Source organism: Taudactylus pleione, unplaced genomic scaffold (assembly GCF_031769625.1).
Source record: "Taudactylus pleione unplaced genomic scaffold, aTauple2 ptg000154l, whole genome shotgun sequence".
Classification (NCBI taxonomy): domain Eukaryota; kingdom Metazoa; phylum Chordata; class Amphibia; order Anura; family Myobatrachidae; genus Taudactylus; species Taudactylus pleione.
The window spans coordinates 1947914-1962672 of NW_028284556.1; the positions used below are offsets into that span (position 1 = coordinate 1947914).

At 40.7% G+C, this 14759-nt stretch overlaps 1 protein-coding gene across 4 annotated transcripts in view; it reads left to right on the top strand.

Annotated features, from left to right (window-relative positions):
* Positions 1-273: 273 nt before the first annotated feature.
* Positions 274-14759, top strand: part of DPY30 (dpy-30 histone methyltransferase complex regulatory subunit) — a 34554-nt gene continuing 20068 nt past the window's right edge. The window contains exons 1-4 of one of the 4 annotated variants that reach the window (XM_088474458.1): positions 282-525; positions 616-685; positions 765-812; positions 10779-10921. In XM_088474458.1, coding sequence (XP_088330584.1) covers positions 647-685; positions 765-812; positions 10779-10921 — 230 coding nt within the window. In that variant the 5' untranslated portion in view covers positions 282-525; positions 616-646. The other 3 variants (XM_088474460.1, XM_088474461.1, XM_088474459.1) reach the window with 3 other exon arrangements.

The window sequence follows — 14759 nt, forward strand, 5'->3', positions numbered from 1 at the left end:
AGGATAACGTTTCATATTGAATACCCCTGTAAGAATATAATGTACACGTACAATATATGCCTGTAATCAATATACTGTAAGTTGCAGAATAAAATATAGGAATATTTTTTGGATTGAATTAACTTTGTAAAGTAGAGTACTATACACCACACACACAGGTATGATTACAGCTAGATCCCCTTCCGTCGATTGACACTGACGTCATCATTTACCGTAGTAGCAGCGCGAGCCTCGCGCCCGCCTAGCGTGTGACGTCAGACGCTCCGGACCGTCGAGGGGAATCTGGGCCGACTACTACCGCCCACAGTAGTTTCCTGCACAACCGCTCGCTGAATATCAACATCCGCTGCCAGCTAGCCTATCACAGCTCGTTTCACATAGTAAGGGACAGAGAAAAGGCTCAGAGCTGTCTTGTTAATGGCAAGCAGTCTGTAGGGAAGCGGAGGAGGGCGGGAACGGGCTTGTTAGTATATTGTCACTGAGTTCCGGCGCACGCTGCGTCCTCCCTGCAGTCATAGTAACAAGGTATAAATATCATATGGTTCCCTTATGTCTCATGCAGAACTTGTGTGTGTTGTACACGAGCGAGGGTAATAACGTGTCTGTGCTGTGCAGGTGTGTATCGCCCCGGTGACGCTCCCCAGCCATGGACGCCGAGCAGACATCGGAGGGAGGACAGAGCCAGGTATTGAGTGATCTCTCTCTAGCTGACCTGGCCGTCTCTGCGTCTCCTGACCTCTGCTGACCACTGTTTTATTTTACAGGTGTCGGAAAATCCTCACTCAGAATATGGTCTGACAGAGAATGTTGAGGTACCAAACCAGTGGCTGCTATGAGGCGCTGAGTGGCCTGATTACTTAGTTAACAGCCCATCCAACCCTGTGACTTGCCTGTAGTCCTCTGACTTGCCCCTGTCAGATGCTTGCAACATGGTAGAACATGTGGCTTAGTTTGTATGTAGCTGCAACTGCTGCCTAGGAAAGAATGTCTTATTTATGTTTGATTTAACCCTTGACTCTAAATACCTGCAGAAACCAGCGGACTTCTCGCTTGTGCTATAGTTCTAACATTTCTGTGTCTGTTGGTGCTTGTTTGCTGTTGACTCGATTTTATTGCTTTACTCTTCCTGTTGGCTTTATTTATGAGCAGTTTGTCTTTGATCTGCAAACATTTTTCTGACATTGTGTGTGTTGTGTTTTTTTTTTTTTTTTTTTTTTGTTTGTTTGTTTAGTTTTTCTAATATTTATACTTTCTTCCTGTGTGCTTTTGTTTTGTATTTATGCTGCAATGTTATGCTTAACAGGTAAATGGTCAAATGGATATCCCATTGATGCTGCCTTTTCTGTGGTTGTGTTTTACTATTTATAGTTCAGCAGGTTATAACTTAGGGGCCTATTTATTAAAGTAAATTTCCCTGAAAATTATGCAAATACTTTTTGAGACTCCTTTTATCTGGGCAACACTCAAAGATATCTCCTGCATTACAGTAATTACTCACAATGGGCACTGGTCTGAAGAAGTTTACTAAGCTCCAAAATGCTTACTTTTTTTGTAGGTTGGTTCTCATTGTAGCCTATGGGCTACATCTCTGCTATTTTGTTTTATGGTATCCCCTTCCCCCACATGCGCACAAGCTCTGTCTCATCTAAAGGGGCCTATCCATTACATGACTTTGTGAACAATCTGATCAAAACCAGGAGGTTTAGGTTGCATTGTTCACAAAGTCATGTAATGGATAGTCGGCAAGGACCAGCGATGCGTGTGCACGCTGGGTCCATGCTGACCCCGACTATCTACGGAACATGCACGTCAACTTGACGAAGCTCGTCCGGTTTGGCATGTTCTCAGATAGGAAGTTGGGCTCCTGCACTGAATGACGTTCAGTACGGGCACCACACCTCGGCGACCTGAAAGACTGAACGCTAGATGTTCAGTCTTTTCAGGTCGCCTAGTGGATAGGCCCCTTAAATTTAAAAGTAAAGTGATCATGTGAGCACTCCCTTTGTCTTTCAGCCATGGTTGGAACAGACTCTTTTTGGAGCCAGTGTCCCAGGCTGCCTTCAATGATAAATAACTCCAAAATATATTTGGATTGCTGTGATAGGAAATTGTAAATTTTTAGGGGAATTTTAAAGACAATAGACCCCCTAATTCTATTTGCCTAAACCTGGAAAATATTCCTCTATTGAGTGGCACAACAGAGGCAGTGCTGCTCACTAACAAGGAAGTAACTATAGTACAAGTTGAAGCTATAATCACAAGTCTGGAAATGCAGATACTTTTTTTTGGAAAATGTTATGTCACAGATATATAAAGTTTAGATTTGTCTAGAAATTACTACTGTGAAATGAGATTATAGAGCTTGCCCACAGATGGTTTAAGGAGTGCAATGGGAAGGTAGAATGATAAAGTGTACACTAAACCAAATATTATCCTGTATAGCAGGATAATAAAGAAAACTCCTTTTGTGGGGGGCACTCTTTAGCCTCAAATAACTGAGTATTGAAAACATAACTTAATAAAAATATAATTTTATACACCAAAAAGACTCGCATAATATACTGACTGTGATGCGCTTAAAGTCACCACAGATAGATGGATATCTATTTCAATTAGTAAAACATATTCATTCACATAATCTAGTGTTTTTCTGTACTACCATCCTGCTCATAATCATGGGGGAGACAAAAGGCGAAATATTGGATATACTTGTATTGATTTTTGTAAAACATCTGCATTTGCTAGCAGAAATGTTATCTTCATATATTTTGCAAGCTATATCTATTTCATGCACTGCATCAATTTCATTTTAAATCTGTATAAAATATCTACCGGATATTTATTTGAAAGAAGCTTCGAGGAGACCTTTAATCCTCCAAATATACATCTGTGCACAATAATACCTCAAACATTTATAGGAATTTCCATCCTTAAAATAACAGGTCAGTCAATGTTATCCATATACTTCAGCAATAGTTATATACACCCCCACATTAATACATTGTTTCGTAGATATAAATCATTGGGTCACAGTTATTTGAAAACTGTAACCTTACAGTCCCTTTGCTACATTTATCATTCAACAGCCTGCATTGGTTAATGTTGAGGGGAAAAAAAAATTATATGGCAGAAGGGAAGGGGTGACTCTGCTGCAGCCACGAGCTGTGCCTGGCCTGCTGGCTATTGCAAAGTAGCGTTTATCTATGCACTTGTCCGACATTGTGACCAAGCAGAGAGTAGATGGACGATACCTGACTTCACAAATGTAATGTGTGCGGGTAATATCGTGTCCTTGTCCTGAGCTTTTAGTTGTTGGCAGTGAGATCAGCTGTACAACGGTGATCCTCCCTCTTAACCTGAATGCGCGTTCCGCCTGTCTGCTTACTCAGCAGGGAGCTGTATAGGTTGTCAAGGAAGGGCAGCTATTTATTGACTTCCAATTACATGACCTCATCATTCTTATCCCTATTAGCTTCATCATAGGGAGGTGTGTGTAACAGATTGCTGTTACCAAGGAAGCGGCTTAAAACATACAGTATCAACACATAGGTTCTCTCTCAAGGAAAGGGGCTACAGCAATAGACTGATCAAAAAGGCCCAAACCTCCTTACTTAACACCAATAGAGAGTCCCTGATTTTTCAGAAAAGAACAGAGAAGATCGATACATCAGATTCGCTGGTAATTACTGCCGAGAATGAAAAGAGATACAGGAGTCTATCAACACACTTGCCTATTCTGTTATCTGACCCGGACCTTGCTGCCAAATTGAAGAACAAAGTATCTGAGTTTGAGACTCATGCCAAATCTGCGTGATCACCTTGTCAAGTCATTTAATACCACACCCTGCAAAGCCAAAGGAACCTTTACGTGTGGCACATGCAAAGCATGTGACTATCACAAGAGTCAACGGCATCCAGGACAAAGATGTAAACTATATAAAATTGGAGAATTTCATAGATTGCAAGACCTCCGGGATTAATATATTGCATCTCATGCTCATGCAATACCAGATATGTTGGCATGACAACAAGGCCATTCAAAACAAGAATTCTCGAGCATATTGGTAATGTGAGGAATGCGGGCACAGAAAGCAGACAGGTGAAACGCGCGTTCAGGTAAGAGGGAGGATCAGTGGTGCACAGCTGATCTCCCTGCCAGAGTCTAGAAGCTCAGGACGAGGACACTATCTTACCTGCACACATTACATTTGTGAAGTCCGGTAACGTCCATCTACTCTCTGCTTGGTAACAACATCGGACAAGTGCATAGATAAACGCTACATTGCAATAGCCAGTGGGCCAGGCTGCAGCAGAGATACCCCTTCCCTTCTGCCATATAATTTTCTTTTTTTTTTTTCCCCATCATTAACCAATGCAGGCTGTTGAATGAAAAATGGGACTGTATAAGGTTGCAGTCTTCAAATAACTGTGACCCAATGGTTTCTATCTATGAAACAATGTATTAATGTGGGGGTGTATATAACTTGCTGAAGTATATGGATAACATTGGCTGACCTGTTATTTTAAGGATGGAAATTCCTATAAATGTTTGAGGTATTATTGTGCACAGATGTATATTTGGAGGATTAAAGGTCTCCTCTAAGCTTCTTTCAAATATCCGGTAGATATTTTATACAGATTTAAAATGAAATTGATGCAGTGCATGAAATAGATATAGCTTGCAAAATATATGAAGATAACATTTCTGCTAGTAAGTGCGGATGTTTTACACAAATCAATACAAGTATATCCAACATTTCGCCTTTTGTTTCTCCCATGATTATGAGCAGGGTGGTAGCCCAGAAAAACACTAGATTATGTGAATGAATATAAGTTTTACTAACTGATCATAGAGATGGATATCTCTCTGTGGTGACTTTAAGTGTATCACAGTCAGTATATTATGCGAGCCCTTTTGGTGTGTTTTTTTTTTTAACTTTTGGGTGCTTATTTTTTTCATTTAAAAGTCATAATATAGTGCAATACCTCTAATATGCTCCTCCTATTGAGTAATCATGCTTTAAAGGTTTTTAGTAAAATATTGCCATTAAAGACACTAGTCATGCATGCTCTGAAAAGCAGAAATTGTAATGTTTTTAATAAAAAAAAAGCAATGTGTATATACTATACATATACAGGTTGAATCTCCCATATCCAAATATTTTTCGAAACACTGAATTGTTTTAGCGTGACTGAGATGGTGAAACCTTTTGCTTTCTGATGGTTCAATAAACACAAACTTTAAGGTGAAAAAATTATTTAAAAAAATTTAAATGTATAATATTAGTGTGTGTGTGTTTGTAAAACAAATCGATTGTGTTTAGATTTGGATCCCATTCCAGATATCTCATTTTGGTATGCTAATATTCCAAAATGTGGAAAAATCAGATATCCAAAATACCCTTGGTCCCAAACATTTTGGATATGGAAAACTCAACCTGTGTATATTTTACTGTGAAACTTGCTTTTTTTTTTTGTTTTTATTTATGGTTGTGTTTAAAATACTTTTCAGCATAAAAAAAATATATATATCTGCTACCCACAAGTATGTCGTCATGCAAAGTCTATAATGCCAACTCATCAGACAGTTAACCGATTGCTTTTATCAAGTGTTCTCAGAAACTACACACTTTCAATCAGGTACACTGTGTTCTACTGAAACAAAATCATGTTTTTCTTGGAAAACCAACGAACGATTAATTTTCACAATGTATCAATTCATTCCAATTTAATCCTTAACTATGCCCATTTCACATCTAACTTAACACCAAACCATATACTGGCCGCGGAAACTGCCGACAGTGATTACACCTTAGGTTATTCTGGCCAGGCATGTTGGGGGGGCGGAATGTTAAGTGTATCTGCCCAATTCGTTTGATCTGTCTGCCCGTCGGGCGGACGGCCGATCTATTGCTCAGGTGTGTACCCAGCATAACTCAATCATCAGATATGCTTCACTTCTAAACCACACTACAAATGTTTTGTAAACCACATTAAACAAAAATATTTCTAATAACACAATATATAAAGCATATAGCTGATTGCTGACCTACATATATAGCTGTGCACATCTCGTTAATTTATTTGAAAAACAAGCACCTGTTACGTACTGTTTCTCACAGCAAATTAATTGAAATGTGATCAGATATGTGAGTGTGAACGTCTTCAGCTATAAAATGCAATTTTCCCCGCTCACTCATCACATTAGTTAACCTGCGAGACGCTGTTTGTGAATGCTGCTCTGGCTCCATGCTTTCTTCATCTTTATGTGCTAGTAGAACTGTTGCTCTTCCTCAAAAGTAGTTTGATCCTAATGTTCACTCTAGGTTCGGCACCGGACCTAGAGAAAGGGCACTCTGGCATGCGCCTTCGGCGCACTCGCTCCCGAAAGGGGTCCCTGGAAAGGGGTGTGTGTCTTTAAGACGTGCTCCCTTTTCATCACTCTTGGGGGCGTTCCCGGCACTTATGGACATGTTGGGCTGCCCCAAGTGCATCTGTTTTAGCGGGGCGCCGTCAAGGGGGGCAGGGCGCTTTTTGCCCTTTTGAAATTTAGTGCGGCGCCCCGCTAAAACAGCCTAGCGGGAACGCTATGATCCCTCATTGTAATACAACCACTTGTAAACCTTGTGGCTAAGCGTTATACAGGTTGAGTCTCCCATATCCAAAATGCTTGGGACCAGGGGTATTTTGGATATCAGAATATTCCGTATTTTGGAATAATTGCATATTATAATGAAATGGAAATGGGACCCAAATATACACACAGAATGCATTTGTGTTATATACACCTTATACACACAGCCTACAAGTCATTTTAGACAATATTTTTTTATAATTTTGTGCATCAAAAAAAGTGTGTACATACATGAAATTCATTTATGTTTCATATACACCTTATACACACAGCCTGAAGGTTATTTTATACAATCTTTTTAATAATTTGTGCCTTAGACAAAGTTTATGTACATTAAACCATCAAAAATCAAAGGTTTCATTATCTCGGTCTTGCTGAAAATATTCCGTATTTCGGAATATTTGGATATGGGAGACTCAACCTGTACTTATGTTGCCTTTGAGGAAATCTTAAAAATGTGTGTAGAGCAGTAATGTTTCCAAACAGATATATTTTAGTTGAAAAAAGTATACATTTGAATAAAGTTTCTGAATCATTACCTCCATAGTAGACAAGATGTAAATTTTTGGATAAAGAGCTGTTGTTTTTTTTTTTTTTTTTTTTTTCTAATCCTGAATATTTGGTAACCAGTTTCAGAAGAGCTACAATAGTTTTTGTGTATCGAACTAAAAACTACATTATTTGAATTTCATGTGTTTCCTAGATAGTATTGCAGTTTATTCTCCTTGTGTGCTGCTTTGCCTTCACTTTTCGATTTGTATAATTTTTTTTTTTTTTTTTTTGTGTGGTGGCTTTTTTGCTTTTAGAAAGCAGCAGAGACCATGCAACTAAAGGCAATCTAGACATAATTGGGGTTTGTTTATATTCGGAATTGAAAACCTGCACCCTTTCTTCCTCTTTTTAGGTGAAATATACGAAGTCACAGGTTCTCAAACTCTGTCCTCAGGATCCCAAACAGTGCATGTTTTCCATGTCTTCTCACAGAATCAAAAGTGAAATAATTAGCTCCACCTGTGGATCTTTTGAAATGAGTTATGAATACACCTGTGCACCTGCTGGGTGACCTGTAAAACATAAACTTTGTTCTCAGGATTCCACACAGTTCGAGAACCACTGTACTAAAACATAAGCCTGAAAGGGTAGCTGCAGACACAGAAAATGGCAATTTTTCGGCAAAAAAGACACAGGTGAAAATGGAGACAAAAAAACTGAAGAAAAGTTCTCTCCATCCCAGACCAGGAGAAAAAAAAGCAAAATCCTTATTTTTAGGTAAGTTTGATGCTTTCTTTCAGAACTCTTGGACTTCTTCCCCCACCTCCCCTAATCAATTACCCCAAAAAAATTTAGTAAGTTGCTTACTTTGGCAATAAATGACCGTGCAAATTTTGCCTTTAAAAGTGGGAAAAAAAAAAAAAATGGTTTTAATGTATTGGGTCTGGTTTTTCGGGAGTTGTATGGATGCGTCAAGTGTTTGAAACATCGCACACGGTCGCAGCAGGCTGTTTTTTTAAAATGCATTTTTACGACATGAAAATATACTTGCACCAATTTTAACGTACCCCCAATTTACGTGGGACAGTAATTTCCTGGAAAATTACTTAATATTTAACAATTTTTTTTATTAACCCAAAATTTGCGCCGTTGTTGTTTTTTGCCAAAGTATGCAACTTACAATAATTTTTTGGGGATAATTTATCATTAGGGGGTATTCAAAGGGTTCTGAAAGTAATCATATTTTTAGCAAAAAAATAGAGATTTGTATTTTTTTTTTTTTTTCCTCATCTGAGATGGAGAGCTTTTCTTCATTTTTACCTGTTTGCCGTTTTTTTTGCGGAAAATTGCCGTTTTCGACGATAATTGGATATGGTCTCAAGGTAAATTTGATTAGGTTTATTATCTATGAAGATTGATCAACATCAATGTTTTTGGGGCTAAATCACACAATTACTAACAGACAATTTTTTTTTTTTTTTGTGGATTTATTCAACTTTTAGTAAATACAGTGCATCTGGAAAGTGTTCACAACTCTTCACTTTTTCCACATTTTATGTTACAGCCTTATTCCAAAATGGAATAATTTTTGTCCTCAAAATTCTACACACACTACTCCTAATGCCAACGTGTAAAGTGTTTTTTGCAAATGTAATTAAAAAAAAAAAATTAAGAAATCACATGTACAGTATTCACAACCTTTACTCAATACTTTGATGCACCTTTTGGCTGCAATTACAGCCTCAAGTCTTTTTGAACATGATGCCACAAGTTTGGCACACCTATATTTGGGCAGTTCAATCAGGATGAATGGGAAGCGTCGGTGCACAGCCATTTTCAGACCTCTCCAGAGATGTTCAATTGGATTCAAGTCTGGGCTCTGGCTGGGCCACTCAAGGACGTTCACAGAGTTGTCCTGAAGCCACTCCTTTGATATCTTGGCTGTGTGCTTAGGGTCGTCCTGCTGAAAGATGAATCGTTGCCCCAGTCTGAGGTCAAGCGCTCTGGAGCAGGTTTTCATCCAGAATGTCTCTGTACATTGCTGCATTCATCTTTCCCTCTATCCTGACTAGTCTCCAGTTCCTGCCGCTGAAAAACATCCCCACAGCATGATGCTGCCACCACCATGCTTCACTGTAGGGATGGTATTGGCCTGGTGATGAGTGGTGCCTGGCTTCCTCCAAACAGAACGCCTGGCATTCACGCCAAAGAGTTCAATCTGTCTCATCATGGTCTGAGAGTCCTTCAGGTGCATTTTGGCAAACTCCAGGCGGGTTGCCATGTGCTTTTTTACTAAGGAGTGGCTTCCGTCTGGCCACTCTACCATACAGGCCTGATTGGTTGATTGCTGCAGAGATGGTTGTCCTTCTGGAAGGTTCTCCTCTCTCCACAGAGGAATGCTGTAGCTCTGACAGAGTGATTATCTGGTTCTTGGTCACCTCCCTGACTAGGGCTCTTCTTCCCCGATCGCTCAGTTTAGACGGCCGGCCAACTCTAGGAAGAGTCTTGGTGGTTCTGAACTTCTTCTATTTACGGTTGATGGAGGCCACTGTGCTCATTGGGACCTTCAAAGCAGCAGATATTTTTCTGTACCCTTCCCCAGATTTGTGCCTCAAGACAATCCTGTCTCAGAGGTCTACATGGACTTCATGCTTTGGTTTGTGCTCTGACATGCACTGTCAAGTGTGGGACCTTTTTTATATAGACAGGTGTATGCCTTTCAAAATCATGTCCAATCAACTGAATTACCACAGGTGGACTCCAATTAAGCTGTAGGAACACCAAGGATGATCAGTGGAGACAGGATGCACCTGAGCTCAATTTTGAGCTTCATGGCAAAGGCCATGAATACTTATGTACATGTGGTTTCTTAGTGTGGGGTTTTTTTTTTGTTGTTTTTTTATTACGTTTGCAAAAATCTCAAACTTTTTTTACACGTTGTCATTCTGGTGTGTGTGTGTAATTTTGAGGACAAAAATGAATTTATTCCACTTTGGAATAAGGCTGTAACATAACAATGTGGAAAAAGTGAAGCGTTGTGAATAATTTCCGGATGCACTGTAAACCCCTAGCTATCATTGTACTGAGCACCTGATGCAGACCAACAGGTTTTATTTAGGTCCAGGTTAAAAATAAAAATCATGACCTGTGGTACAGTTTGTAGCAAGATGGGAAATAAAGCTTGTGGCTGGGTATGTATTTTAGCCCAAAGACATCCTGACTGCTTCCCTTGCATGAGGTCGTCAATGATTTTAAGTAAAAAAAAAATAAAAAAATCCTTTAGTGGGTTTTTTGTTCAGTAATTTTTGTGCTTTTTTGTTTGGTCAAATAACACTTCATTGTCTTAAATGTAACTAATAGTCCATTCTGTTTTTGGTGGTTTCCATGGTTTATTTTAGTACACACTGAGAAGGTTGGAAGATTTCCTTGTGCTAGTGACCATGATGCTGATTTGCATAGCTATAATCTTTTTGAGTCTGCACGGTATTGAGGCTGCTCCCAATAGTCTGCCTAGACTACTTGATTGGTGATGTTTTGGGTTCAATGTGCTGCGGTCCTGCAGAATGTGTGGTCATCTTTAAAGTGTATTGGTTTGATTTGCATTTGACCAATTTAGCTTCACAGACTAATTCAGCTCATGTGCTTTTCTTAGAGAATAGTAGAAAATGAAAAAGCAAGCACCGAAAAAGTATCCAAGCAGAAGGTGGATTTACAGGCCCTGCCAACACGAGCATATCTAGATCAGACTGTTGTTCCAATACTTCTACAAGGCCTTTCTGTTCTGGCAAAGGAAAGGTAAGATTTAAAATGAAATGTTACTTTTAAGGGGCCTATCCATTAGCAGATAAATTTGAACGATTTATCGTTCAGTCGTTCAATTTATCTGCTAATGGATAGGCTCTGAACGATCAAAATGCGCACTCCCGCGGGCCGACAAATTTGGTCTTTTGTCTCTCCAACATGTTGGTCAATTATCGTTGACAGATATTAGAAATATCTGTCGCGGTGAACGACTAACGATTTTTTTTAATGAATAGAAACATTAAAAAATAAAAATCAACTCCGAGAATGATGTCATGCAAAATCGTTTGTCGTTTGAAAAAATCTGTCATGTACATGACATATCTCACAGCAGCCCAAGGAATTTTCAAAAGATAAATCTTTGTCTTTCATCTTTTGAAAATATCTGCTAATGGCTAGGCCCCTTAAGGGTAAATGGCAGCCAAGTTTCAGTGGATGATTCAGGTCCTTATTCAGTTAGTTTATGTAATGTACTGTGTGCACAGTAGAATAGTCTACCCTTGTGAATTCAGCACTTTACTAGTGTCAGATAATTGAGAATAGTTGCACAAAAATTATGATTTCTAAGGTTTATCACCTTTTTTCTTGTATGTATTTTGTGAAGTCCAGGGATGGGTGAAGATCTCCATTCTGGCTTCCATTAACTAAGGGGTAACCACATTTAAAAGAAGAGCTTCCTCTATTTAACTTATGTAGCAACTTTTTTATATTAGCTGTCATATCACCCTGCACTGGATGTGCCCTATCTCTTATACTGCCAACTGCACACTCAAGGGCATGATCTTTTTGAAAGAGTGGAGTCCCCTGATGCCATACAATAGCATACTATGGGGTCCCCTGTCCTATTTTCAATAAACTCAAGGATGCCTTAAATTGATGAAGTGGATTGTCTAATTTTGAAGACTATTGAAATGCATAATGTGCAGACATACAAAGCTAACAAAATAGCTTTCAAGTGCAGCGATAATTTTGAAAACCTATGTGTAGAAACATGCTTTCTACTGTTTATTACCAATGCAAGAATTGCCAAGTAACTCTGCTTCTTGCTCACTTTCTTAAATCTCTAGTTTAAAAAAAATAAACCTTTTTTCTTTCTTCGGGTTCCATAGGGATATTATGGTTGGAAGACCAAGCAACAAACCGTTTTTGCTTCTGCTCCCAGAATGCCCAGGCATATATCTATATATCAGTTCGTTTGGTGCGGCAGGATCAAGACGCACCTTTTGTAACAAGGGACTGCTCTGGCAGTCCTAAGGTTTTATTTTTGGTTTTCTTTTCTTATGTTTCAGTCAGCAGTACTCGGCATCTTTATTAAGACTTAGATAATGCGACTCAATCTACCTCCGCCGGGCCGCAACATCAGTAATTGTGCTGGTTATTTTGGCGCGTCGCAGCTTAGCTAGCAGCAATGCTGCGACCTGAACTACACCGGATACTCGGAGATGTCGGGTAAGGCGATTGCTCGCTTACGAGGAATCGTGCACGGCAGTCCTTGCTTCTGGTGTCGGAGACTCGCCAGAAGCTGCTGCTGTCAGGGCCCAGGATTGTCCCCGTCCTCACTACACCAGCCGTGCCTTATCGTCTGACTCAGTTTCCCTGTATACCTCTCCTTTTGGTTAAGGCAGTGCTCAACAATTTTTTTTGTAAAGTCTAGGAGCCAGCTTAAAAGTTTAGGAGCTAGCCAATCGTCTGTTACCAAAATATATGAAAACTTGTACAGACCATCACACATGCCCCTTAACCTCCCCACATACCATCATACCACCACACATACCTCTTCGATGGTCAGATTCTGCCCCATGCCCATACCTGCCCCCAATTTAAAATATGCTATTCAGTGGGACCCAAATGCACATTATGCCACACAGTAGGACCCAAATGCACATGATGCAACACAGTAGACCACAATTCTTATGCCACAGTAGGACCCAAATGCACATTAACAGAATAATAACAAAAATAGCATTTGGACAAAAGTATATGTCCCAGGAGAAAGGTGCAGGAGTCTTATTAATGAAATGATAGTGGAGTGAGCAGCGCTTCTTTGTCTGCTACTCAGCTGCTGCAGCTACAGTACACACACTATGGTCCGGCCCTCTCCTTGCCACGCCACTACCCTGCTCAGCCCTCCCCCCAATCTTATAACTGACCACATTACTTTAAAAAAAATGGTGTCAGAAAGTAATACATCTGGACAAACCACTCTCCACTGCCATACCACAGCTCGGCTACCGCCAGGCACACCATCCCCCACAGTCACACCACTGCTCTGCTACACCCAAACATACCACCCCCCCCCCCCCCCCCCCCACAACCACGCCACTGCTCTGCTGCCTCTGGCAAATCAGCCCCCGCAGCCACACACCACTGCTCGGCTACCTCTACAATCAGACACACATACTCCTGCAAAACTTGCCACTGCCTAAGACACGTCAGGTGGATCCCTGCTTACACTGGACAGATACATACATTCCCATCCATGTAACACGTCTCCCCGTCCTCCCTCTGTAACAATCACCTACTTGCTCATCCTCCTGCATTGAGGCCGCTAAAGTCAGCCCGTCCGCCACCCGGGCGATCGTCAGCAGCACCATGTTGTGGAAAGGAGATGCGGCTTCAAACAACTTCCTGCAGCCACTCCTCGGCTAAGCCCCGCCGCGCGCCCATGTCTCTGCTAGTATACGCTACCCCTTCTGAAGCCCCCTCACCCGGCCACAAATAAATCCTCTTACCAGTGAGAACTATACATCCGGAGTTTGGAGAAGGAAGAGTCAGCTCAGCAGACTTGGTGCAGTTGGTTGCATGCACTTTGCACATGTCTGTCCTCCACATTAGTCACGCCCACGAATCTCCGCTGGGGCTGACAAGGATCTGCTTCCTCCCACCCCAAATAATATTGTCGCCAGGTTGAAAAATCTGGTCACCTTGGCGACCTGGCCCCCGGGATTTGTCGAGCCCTGTGTTAAGTTATATGGTGCTCTGTGTTACTGTTTCTTTGCCATGCTGTAGTTTTATTTTAGAGCTGATTTGTAATTATATTACATATGCATTGTTTGCTAGCTGCTGATAGATATCACTGTTTTCTCTCCATCCTACTTGGGGTGGAGGTTTCTTTTGAGTACTTCACATTCAGTTGAGTTTTTGTGAAGGCTGTCACTTAACATTGCAGTTATTGACTATGTCAAAAGATAAAGGGAAACAGGAGGAGGAGCAGCCTGTGTTGGTTCCATGTAAGTCATGTATGACTTATGTGTCCTCTCAGGGCGTAAAGGATGGTTTTGTGTCTATCATAAAGAGTCACCTCACCAATCCAGTTTACCTGTCCCTGGACAGGAGCCATCTTGGGTTTCCTTTGTCCCAGTTTATGATGAAGGTTGTGGATCGTATGGCTGCTCCTACAATGCCTCCTTGGATGGGGTGTCCAAAGTATACTATGTTTGCACCTCCTATGCATCTTTCATGGAAGGCTGTTTATGGCCTTTCTAGTCAGATTATGGTACCATCTAATGTTGATAACAGACGGGTAGTAACTTGCACATTGGTTATCTCTCTGCCCAACATTTGGATTCAGACGCATAATCGGGGGGAATCTAGATTATGCACAGGGTTCCTCTCCAGAATCTAGCTCTGGGGAGGAGGATCATCCATCCACAGTGGCTCCTCTTTTTGGTGAGGGCGGTTAAATCAGTCCTAGATATTCAGGATGATGAACTGGCTCATAGTATGAAGGCTCCAATGTTTAATCACCACCGGAAGGTGGTCAAAACGGAGTTCCCTGTATCTGAACAGCTCACAGAGCTTATCGAGGAGGTATGGGGTAACCCTGATAAAC